Source organism: Neopelma chrysocephalum, unplaced genomic scaffold, assembly GCF_003984885.1.
Source record: "Neopelma chrysocephalum unplaced genomic scaffold, ASM398488v2 Primary Assembly neopelma1_24, whole genome shotgun sequence".
Taxonomy (NCBI): Eukaryota; Metazoa; Chordata; class Aves; order Passeriformes; family Pipridae; genus Neopelma; species Neopelma chrysocephalum.
In genome coordinates, this window is record NW_020897693.1 from 108,473 (window position 1) to 118,780 (window position 10,308).

General features: G+C 60.1%; 2 protein-coding genes across 2 annotated transcripts in view; one reads left to right on the forward strand and one right to left on the reverse strand.

Moving 5' to 3' along the window:
* The first annotated feature begins 333 nt into the window (after positions 1–333).
* ZP1 (zona pellucida glycoprotein 1) lies at positions 334–5,083 on the forward strand. The gene is given in 13 exon segments (XM_027698708.1): positions 334–516; positions 708–829; positions 902–2,063; positions 2,412–2,555; positions 2,632–2,816; positions 3,431–3,528; positions 3,734–3,794; positions 3,796–3,862; positions 3,940–4,129; positions 4,207–4,357; positions 4,602–4,686; positions 4,767–4,871; positions 4,950–5,083. Coding segments are annotated over 12 exon segments (2,526 nt in total). The 5' UTR covers positions 334–356; the 3' UTR covers positions 4,868–4,871; positions 4,950–5,083.
* Positions 5,084–5,156: 73 nt separating this feature from the next.
* PRPF19 (pre-mRNA processing factor 19) overlaps positions 5,157–10,308 on the reverse strand; it is a 5,502-nt gene continuing 350 nt past the window's right edge. Inside the window, exons 2-16 of the mRNA XM_027698750.1 lie at positions 9,028–9,177; positions 8,329–8,405; positions 8,108–8,249; positions 7,939–8,012; positions 7,764–7,826; positions 7,649–7,690; positions 7,491–7,565; positions 7,291–7,366; positions 6,991–7,100; positions 6,696–6,851; positions 6,541–6,610; positions 6,306–6,391; positions 5,919–6,089; positions 5,706–5,811; positions 5,157–5,621 (exon numbers count right to left, since the gene is read on the reverse strand). Coding sequence (XP_027554551.1) covers positions 5,524–5,621; positions 5,706–5,811; positions 5,919–6,089; positions 6,306–6,391; positions 6,541–6,610; positions 6,696–6,851; positions 6,991–7,100; positions 7,291–7,366; positions 7,491–7,565; positions 7,649–7,690; positions 7,764–7,826; positions 7,939–8,012; positions 8,108–8,249; positions 8,329–8,405; positions 9,028–9,177 — 1,496 coding nt within the window. The 3' untranslated portion in view covers positions 5,157–5,523. The remainder of the gene's footprint in view (positions 5,622–5,705; positions 5,812–5,918; positions 6,090–6,305; positions 6,392–6,540; positions 6,611–6,695; positions 6,852–6,990; positions 7,101–7,290; positions 7,367–7,490; positions 7,566–7,648; positions 7,691–7,763; positions 7,827–7,938; positions 8,013–8,107; positions 8,250–8,328; positions 8,406–9,027; positions 9,178–10,308) is intronic.

Here is a 10,308-nt window from a genome sequence, read left to right on the forward strand (position 1 = left end):
CACCGGGGCTGTGCCACTGTGTCCCCCAGCCCCTGTGCAGGATCCCAGTCCCACGGGAACAGCATGTCCAGATGTTACCTGTGGCAAGCAGGAATCGGGGCACACGCCACCTTTTCTTCCCTCCTGGATTGAGCTGGGCATCCACCGGGAGAGCTTTCCAAGCGTGGGATAAGCTCGGCTTGTCCCGGGTCACCGTGACACGGCCACAGGAGGTGACCGTGGGGCCAGGGCACCGAGGTTGCTGTCGGCACGGGAGCAAGGAGCCCCGGGCAGAGCTCATCCCACCCGGTCAGCTGATCCCCTCCGGATATAAATCCTTGTGGGAAAGCCCTGTGTGCCGCCTGGCTCACACCACCATGGGACAGAGCTGCTCCTTCCTCCTGCTCCTCTTCCTCCTGGCCCTGTGGCCCAGGGCCACCGTGTCATTCCTGCGGCACCGCTACACCTGCGGAGAGCTGGGAATGCAGCTCCTGGTATTCCCGTCCCACGGTCGCTCCGTCCGCTTCAAGGTCCTGGGTGAGTGTGGGAAGAACCCCTGGACCTCCTTGGGGTGCTGGATCCCTGAAACCCAAGTTTTTCCATGGGATAAACCCAATGGATTGAATGAGGGGCAGGTGCTGCCAGGGGGGTTTCCGTGTGTCCGCCACCCTCAGGAGCATCCCAGCACCCGGCTGTGTCACTTCCCTGTGTCCATGGTGTCCCACCAGACGAGTTCGGGACCCGCTTTGACGTGGCCAACTGCTCCATCTGCCTCCACCGGCTCAACTCCAGGGAGGATGGATCTGTTGTCTTCTTCTCCGGATACAAGGGCTGCCACGTCCTGCTCCAGGTGACATTCCCACCCCTTCCCCTGCCCCTTCCCGGTGGGATGGAGGTGACTATCCCTCATATCCCACTGCAGGAGAACCGCTACGTCCTGAGGGTGCAGCTGGAGGAGCTGCTTCCCAGCGGGATCCTGCTCACCTCCTCTGAGGTCAACATCACCTGCCCGAAGCCGGGTGGCTACGAGACGCTCCCGGATGGCATCCCGGAGCGGGGCCGGGATAGCGGAATCCTGGTCTCCCACGCTGGTCTCCAGCACCATGTCTCCCAGTCCTCCCTCACCCTGGCAGGATCCCAGCTCTCATCCCACATCCACTCGGAGCAGCTCGTGGCACAGAATGAGCCCAGCTTGGTGCTTCCCGGGATTCCGCCCCAGTCCAACCCAGTTCGCCCAGGGCTTCCATCTGAGTCTACTGGGATTCGTCCCATCTCCAATATCCAGGGGGGCTTCAACCGCCCAGGAGTGCAGCTGCCCCACCACCCTGGGGGTCAGACTCAGCCAGGGCTTGGCCCAGGGCTTGTATCCCAAAATCCTCCCAGTTGGAGGCATCCCGGGGGTCAAGCTTGGCCAGGCCTTCGCCCGGAGTTTGTATCCCAAAACTCTCCCAGTTTGGTGAATTCTGGGAGTCAGGCCCAGCCAGGGCTTCGCCCAGGGCTGGTATCCCAAAACTCTCCCAGTTCAGTGAATCTCGGGAGTCAGACTCAACCAGGGCTTCGCCCAGGGCTTGTATCCCAAAATTCTCCCAGTCTGGTGCATCCCGGGAGTCAGACCCCATCAGGCCTTCGCCCAGGGCTTGTATCCCAAAATTCTCCCAGTTCAGTGTATTCTGGGAGTCAAAATCAACCAGGCCTTCGTCCAGGGTTTGTATTCCAAAATCCTCCCAGTCAGGTGCTTTCTGGGAGTCAGACCCAGCCAGGGCCTCGCCCAGGGTCTGCATCCCAAAACTCACCTGGCTTGACCCCTGCTGGTGCTCACCCTCCAGCAGGATTCCTGCGCCCAGGATCTCAGCTCCCAAACCAGCCAGGAATGGCCCAGCCCAGTTTTCTCTCCAGCTCCCAAACTGGGCTCCCGAGCCACACTGGGCTGGTCCCTCCCGGCCATCCCAGTCCGGCTTTAGTGCGCCCGGGACTCTCATCCTGGCCGGGTTTGATCAGCTCTGGACTCCAGCCTGGATTGCTGCATCCCGGGATCCACAATCCGCTCCAGCCCACGGCACTCTTCTACCCTTCGGGAGGGGCAGGTATGGCGCAAAAGCAGGATGAAGGGGTGCAGCCCTGGATCTGAGGGCTGGATAAGGAGCTGGGATAAGAGGAACTGGCCTCAAGTTGTGCCAGGGGAGGTTTGGGTTGGATACCAGGGAAAATTTTCCATGGTAAGGGTTGTGCAGTCCTGGACAGCACGTCTGGAAGCATCCCAAAAACACGTGGCCCTGGCACTTGGGGACATGGTAGCCTCGGCATTTCTGAGGGAACAGTTGGACTCCGTGACCTTACAGGGCTTTTCCAACCCAACAATTCCATGATTTGTCAGGGGGACTTTGTGACGGGGGAGTTCCCGAGGGCAGCGTCCCGTCTCTTCCCACCCTCAGGAACGCAGCTGACACGGGAGCAGTGCCAGGTGCCGGTGGGCCGGATGCCGTGCGTGGCTCCGCAGGGACGGGATGGGTGCGTCCAGGCGGGATGCTGCTACGACGACACGGATCGTGCCACGCCCTGCTACTACGGGAACACGGGTAGGGCACTTGGGGAGGGGTATCCCGGGAATCCCCACAGCACCGGGGGTGATGGAATGTCTCCGTGGTGCCGCAGCCACCGTGCAGTGCCTGCGGGAGGGGCAGTTTATCCTGGTGGTGCCGCGGGGAATGGCCGTGCAGCCCTACAACCTGGACAGCGTCCGGCTGGCCGGGAGCCAGGCGGGATGTGAGCCCTTCCGCGTCACCGAGAGCTCCGTCATGTTCCGCTTCCCGGTCACGCACTGCGGGACCACTGTGCAGGTACCGGGAGACCCCCAGAGCGCCCCCGGGAATCAGAGAGGGACGGGAAACACTCGGGACAAAGAGCTCACCCAGCCTCTGCCTCGTGCCTCAGTCCCAGATCCATTTATCCCTCTGGATGCTCCCAGCTCCATAACCCACTTCAGGACAAAGAATTCACCCACGCTCTGCCTCATGCCTCAAACCCTCATCCATGAATCCCCCGGAATGCTCACAGCTCCACGTTTCCATGTTTTTCTCTAAAACCCATGTCAGGATAAGGAATTCATCTATCCTCTGCCTCGTGCCTCAAACTCTGATCCATTTGAACTCCAAGATGCTCCCAACTCCAAAACCCGCTTCAGGATAAAGAGCCTCATGCCTCAAACCCCGATTCACGTATCCCCCAGGATGCTCCCAGCTCCAAAACCCACTTCAGGATAAAGAGCTCACCTGCACTCCCTCCTATCTCAAACCCTGATCCATTTATCCCCTGGGATGCTCCCAACTCCATAACCCAATTCAGTATAAAGAACTCACCCACACACTGCCTCCTGTCTCAGATCCTGATCCGTGGATCCCCCAGGATCCCCCTGGATTCCCCCAGGAATTCCCTATTCCTATGTCCCCTCCAGGTGATCGAGGACCGGCTGATCTACGAGAACCAGTTGATCTCCACCATCGATGTCCAGGGATCCTCCCGTGGCTTCGTCACCCGGGACAGCGTCTACATGTAAGGGAAAGGCGGGAAAAACCGGACATAGAGCCAGGATTCCTCTTTGGAAAGCCCATCCTGCCCTCCCATCCTGGGATCAACCCAATGCTCGCTCCTGCCAAATTCACAGCTTTCCCCCCCCAAGTTTGGGCTGGGAGAGGTGATGCCGGAAGGGGCGGATGGAGGATTTGGGAGTCTTCCAACTTCCTCTGCCCATTCCCAGTCTCCAAGCTCGGTGCATCTACAACGCCAGCGACCTCCTTCCCTTGGGAATGGAGGTGGCTGTGCCCCCCCACGGCCGCTCCGTTGGCAATGCCAGGACCTCTGGGGCTCCAGCTTCGGATTGCCACTGGTGAGCGATTCCCGGCTTCCCACCCCACTCCCAATCCCGATCCCCATCCCGCTCAACCCCTCCCAACATTCCCACAGATGAATCCTACAGCTCCTACCACCCTGTGGGCGACTTCCCCTTGGTGAGGGTGCTCCGGGACCCCATTTTCGTGGAAGTCCGGCTGCTCCAGAAGACGGATCCCAACCTGGTGCTGGTGCTCCACCAGTGCTGGGCCTCTCCCGGCTCCAGCGTCGCTTCCCAGCCCCAGTGGCCCATCCTGGTGGACGGGTGAGTGGAGTGGGATGGAGGGATGGAGGTGAGGGTGGATGGATGGTGCCCACGGAAGGTCTTTGTTGCCCGTTCAGGTGTCCCTTCCAGGGGGATAATTACCGGACACGGATGGTGCCAGTGGGTCCGGCCTCTCCGGAGCTGCCGTTCCCAAGCCACTACCAGCGGTTTGTCATCTCCACCTTCACCTTTGTGGAGCCTCCCGGGATGGCCGTGATGGAGGGAGAGGTGGGTTGTGCATTTGGGGTGTCCCAGTGTTGGGAATCCCTCATCCCAAATCCATCCCAGCTCCGAACTTCCCTTGTTGGTGCTTCCTCAAGGCTGAGAGTCCCTTTATGGGGCTTCCCAAAAGCTTGAATCTGTTTTTTGGGGGTCTCTTCAAGTCTTGGAGCCCCTTTCCAGGGGTCTCTTCAAGTCTTGGAGCCCCTTTCTGGGGGTCTCCAGCTGATCCCGGCCCCCCTGTGTTTCCCAGGTGTACATTTCCTGCAGTGCCTCCGTGTGCCACCTGGCCCAGCCAGAGCCGTGCCGCCCCTCCTGCCAGCTGGGAGCAACCTCACGTAAGTCCAGGAGCTTCCCGAGATTTAGGGGTCCCTCTGTGTGCCCCCCTTTTCCCACCCCAAAGCTATGTTCCCGCCAGGAGCGCGTCGGTCTCCGGGGAACAGCAGGACGGGCGATGGAATGGGAACAGTCACATCCCAGGGATGCCTTGTCTTTCCCAAGGTTTCCAAGAGAGGGTGAGGAGGTGAGTGCTCTCTGATCCCTGAAAACCCCTTCATCCCAAAACAACCCTTCATCCCTCTAACTCATCTCCTCTTCACAGCTCCTGCCTCCACACAACACCACTGGATTTCTCTGGGAAAGCTGGAAAAATAAACCAGTGCAAATCACAGCTCTAGAGATGGTTTATCCTGGGAGTGGGAGGAAAGTGGATCCTTTATCCCTGTTCCCAAGCTGGAAACACCCCCAACCCCCCAAATCGTACACTGCTACCCACCAAACCCTTTACAGGAGCCCTTTCCCAATGGGATGACAGGGAATAATCCTTTATTTCCATACTGAAACTAAGTAACTGCATACAAAAATCTGCGCATTCCTTCCCTCCTTCCACGCATCCCAGCTTCCAAATTCCAGGACCACAAGGGGGGTGAAGGGGGGGGGGGTCACATCAGTTACAAGCACAAAACAATTCTAAAGGCGGAAAACACAATGAATTAGGGGAAAAAAACCTAAACAGCAAATTCACGGAGTGCAGGGAAGACGACGCCCGACTTCCCCCTTGCACTAACAGCTACGACAGGAGAGCTCGATAATCCCACCGGGGTATTCCCACTTGGATAATCCCATACGGATATTCCCACCCCCCTCCCACCCCCAATCTCGGCAGGATCCCGGGATTACAGGCTGTAGAACTTGAGGCTCCGGTCCATCCCCGTGGACGCGATGAACTTGGCGTGGTGGCCAAAGGCCACTCCTGTGGTCAGGCCACTGTGCTCTGGGGGGGGTGGAAAACATTCCCAGGTCAGGGCTCCCTGGTTCCCATGGATCCCAGCCCACCTCCAGCATCCCAATCCCTCACCTGTGAAGTGCAGGATCTCCGTCCACTGCTTGCAGATGTAGATCTGGACGTCGGTCCCGCCCAGCGCCAGGTAGGTCCCGCTCTGGTCGAAAATCAGGGATTTCACCTGCGGAGGAGAAGCGGAACGAGGCGTTGGAAAAGCTCCCAAGGCGTTTCTGGGATGCTGGCCCCATTTCGGGGGGGGAAGGTGCTACCACACACACACACACACACCTCGAAGTTGTTGTCCAGCTGCAGCGTCTTGAAGTTCTTGAGCTTCCGCAAATCCCAGAGTTTGACGGAGGAGTCGTCGGCGGCCGTGGCCAGGTAATATCCGTTCTCGGAGAAGGCGATGCTGGTGATGGGTCCGGAGTGTCCGGGGAAGTTGGCCACGTTGGTGCGTTCCTAGGGATGAGGGGGTAAGACAGGGAATCCCAGTGCGGGAATGTGCCATCGTTCCGCTCTGGAGTTAACAGGATGGACAGATCTCCTTGGGATAACCCCAACCACGGTTACAGTACCACCACTGAAACTGGGGATTTTTGGAGGAAACTTCCTAAAACATTCCCCAAAGTCCCACTCCTTGGACTCCCCCCACATTCCCATCAGGGCCAGCCCTACCTTCAGATCCCAGATCTTGATTTGCGAATCCATCGTTCCCGTCCCAAAAATGAGCCCGTCCGGGTGGAACTGAGCACAGGTGAGAGCTGCAGAGACACGGGGACACTCAGGGTTGGGAATAATCAGGAGGATTGAGAAGACTCAAGGACAGCAAGACCCCCCACCCCAACGAGTTGTCCAGAGCTCCAGGAGGCCAGAGACCCCTGGGATGGGGATACTCATCCCTAATCCTTACCACAGCCAGAGCTCTCATCCGTCACCTTGGTGAGGACACGGCCCATCTGGATATCTGAGAAAGCCCAGTACTGGGAAAAAGACAGGAGAAGTGTTGGCTCCAGAGGAGTGGGAAGCACGGGTGGGATCCGTGGGATGGGATGGGATGTGTCCCACCTGGTCATCCGAGGAGCTGAGCAGGTAATCTCCGGTGGCGTGGAGGCTGAGCCCGGTCACGGCGCCCTCGTGGGCACGGACCACCTGGACACAGGAGGCGTTGGGAACGGACCAGATCCGGATCGTGGCGTCGGGAGAAGCCGAGAACACCAACTCCTAAAAAGGGACCGCGTGGGAAGGTCAACAGGGGCAGGATTCACCTCCCCCAGAGCTCCCAGCTGGAGATTCCGCAGAAAAAGGGTCCCGAAATGCAAACTTGAGGAATTGTGGCCGCGAGGGAAGAGGCTGCAGGCACCTGGGATGGGTGGAAGACGACGCTGGTGACCTTCTTGGTGTGTCCCTTGAGCGTGGCCAGGATCTGCTCCGAGCTCTTGTCGAACACGATGACATTTTTATCCGCCCCGCCTGGAAAACCAAGCGGGAAGCGCTGGGATGGGAGTGTGGGGCCAACAACTCCAAATCCACCCACTTTTCCTGGGAAATCCCACCCTCAGCAGCTTTGCTGTGAGGGGAGGGAGTCCTTCACCCCGTTGTCCCATCCTGCATTCCCAAAACCACTGAGATCCCATCCCAGGCAGCCGCATTCCTGCCTTACCGGTGAGGATCTTGTTGGTGTCGGAAGGACACAGATCCAAGGCCAGAATTCCCGGGATGCTGGCGCTGTGCAGCCCCTGTGCGAGGCAGGAGACCCCCAAATTAATACCACAAGCAGGAAAACACTCCCAAAAGGAATCCAGAAACCTCAAGGGATTCCCAGCTCCAGGTTTTCCAGCCTTTTCCCATCCTGGCACTCACCACGTGGGAGGCGACCTGCCGGTACTTGCTGAGCTCCTCCGGCTTCACCAGCTCCTCGGGAACGGTCTTGCCCCTCTAGAAAACAGGGATAAACATCAGCCTCTCTTGGAGCACAGTATATCCCGGCCCCCATGGAATGTTTGGAAGAGGTCACTCACCTTCTTACGCTCCGTGGTTAGCACCGTGGCCTTGTCTTGGAGCTGGAAAACAAGAGGAGGGTTGGCACAGGTCAGGAATTCCACGGGAGAACAGGATACACAGAGCAGCCCTTACCTTCTGGATGATCTCCGGGGTCATTCCTGCCAGCTCTCCCAAATCCATGGCCTCCCCGGCGCCCTGTGCGGGACACAGAAACAGGGGTGGAAGGGGACACCCAGAGGAGGGATTTGGCAGCGGGAACAAGCAGGAAAAGGGCCAGGAACGACCAGGACGGGGAGCAGGGACTCACCGCCACGTTGGGCTGTGCCGACGGCACCGCCTGGGGCACGATGAGCCCGGCCTGGGGCTTCAGGGTGGCCAGAGCTGCGGGAACACCACGAGTTGGGGCGGGAGCGGGCACGGAGCCATTCCCAGTGCCCCTTCCCGGGGTGCCACCCTCCCAGGGGATGGGGGCTCACCTTCCCTGGCGGCCGTGACCTCCTTGGTGAGGCGGGCGATGACGCGGCAGGCGGCGTCGTGCTGGTACAGGGCGTGGGACAGCTCCTGGCGCGTGGTCTGCAGCTGCTGCCGCAGCGTGTAGCTGTGCAGCATCACGGCGTCCTGCGGGACGCGCCGGGGTCAGCCGGGGAGAACGCACCATCCCGTCCCACATCCCACCGGGAACGAACCCACGGCTTACCCACTCATCCTGCAGTGCCTTCAGGATGGCCGGGATGCTGGTGGCCGAGGGAGGCTTGGGGCGGATCGGGTGGGCAACTGGCAAGGAAAGGGGTCCTCCGTGTCCTCAGGATCCCTTTGGATCCCTGTGCTCCGTTCCCACCTCCCCAGACTCCCCCATCCCTCAGGAAAACCTTTCCCAACCCCATGAGCCACACTGGGCAACTGGCAAGCAAAGGGGTCATCTCTGTCCTCAGGGTCTCTTTGGACCCCTGTGCTCCATTCCCACCTCCCCAGACACCCCCATCCCTCAGGAAAACCTTTCCCAGCCCCACGAGCCACACTGGGCAACGGGCAAGCAAAGGGGTCATCTCTGTCCTCAGAGTCCATTTGGATCTCTGTGCTCAAACCTCATCTCACCAAATCTCCCATCCCTCAGGAAAACCTTTTCCTATCTCCCAAGCCGCACTGGGTCGGGCAAGGAAAGGGGTCATTCCTGTCCTCAGCTCCATTCCCACCTCCCCAGATTCCCCCACCCCTCAGGAAAACCTCTCCCAGCCCCACAAGCCACGCTGGGCAACCGGCAAGGAAAGAGGTCATCCATGTCCTCAGGATCCCTGTGCTCCAATCTCACACCGCTCCCACCTCGCCAGATCTCCCATCCCTCGGGAAATCCCCTCCCAGCCCCGATTCCCAGGCAGGGCTGGTGTTGCCGGGGCACCTTTGATGTCGATGAGCTGCTCCTCAGCCAGGGGCTGGTTGTTGACGGGGTCGGTGCCGTTCTCGGCGATGTACTTCTCGATCAGCCGCCGCTCGTACACGTGGTTGGACACGGGCGACACGCACGGGTGCTCCGGCACCTCGTTGGAGACTGGGAGCCATGGGAATGGGGGGGTCAGGGCCCTCGGGGACCCTGCCCGCCCCAGAGCCCGCAGCCCGGCCGCTCCCCACCCGCCGACCCCCAGAGCCCGCGAATCCCCTTCCCCTTCCCGGGGGATTTTCCCTGCTAGGCTGGGAAAAATCCCGCTCGCTGATCCCACAGAATCGTGGCCCCCCTCCCAATGACCTCCGACCGCGAAACTCACAAACGAGGGACCCCATAAACTGCTCACCCCTGTCCCGGTAACTCCCCTCTCAGTAATGCTTGAGCCAGGGAACCCCCTGCCCAGTGACTCTCGGTGTGGGATCCCCATAAACCAGTGGCCCCTCTGCCTGGGAACGCCATAAACCAGTGACCCCCCTGCCCGGGAACCCCATAAACTGGTGACCCCCCTCCAGTGACCCAATAAACTGCTCACCCTTCTCCTGGTAACTCTCCTCCCAGTAACACTCAAGCCTGGGAACCCGCTGCCCAGTGACTCCCGGTTTGGGAACCCCATAAACTGGTGACTCCCAGTCTGGGAACCCCATAACCCGGTGAACCCCTGCCTAGTGACCCCCAGTCTGGGAACCCCATAACCCAGTGAACTCCTGCCTAGTGACCCCCAGTCTGGGAACCCCACAAACAAGTGACCACCAGTCTGGGAACCCCATAACCCGCCGAGCCTCCCTCCAGTGACCCCATAGACCGGAGACCCCCTGCTCGGGAACCCCACAAGCCAGTGACCCCCGCCCGAAGATCCCATAAACCAGTGACCCCCCGTCCAGGAACCCCATAAACTAGTGACCCCCTGCCCAGTGATCCCATAAACTGGTAATCCCCCTCTCACTGACCCCATAAACTGGTGATCCCCCTCCCAGTGACCCCCAACCTGCGACTCCCATAAACCAGTGAGCCCCTGCCCGGGAAGCCCATAAAATGGTGACCCCCTGCCCAGCGACCCCAGTCCGTGAGCCCCATAACCCGGAGACGGCCCGAGCAATGACTCCATAAACCAGAGTAACGCTCAGTCTGGGAACCCCAAAGACCGGTGCACCCCCTACCCAGGGACCCCATAAACCGGTGCCCCCCTGCCCGGGGACCCCAGAAACCGGTGACCCCTGCCCGGGGACCCCAGAAACC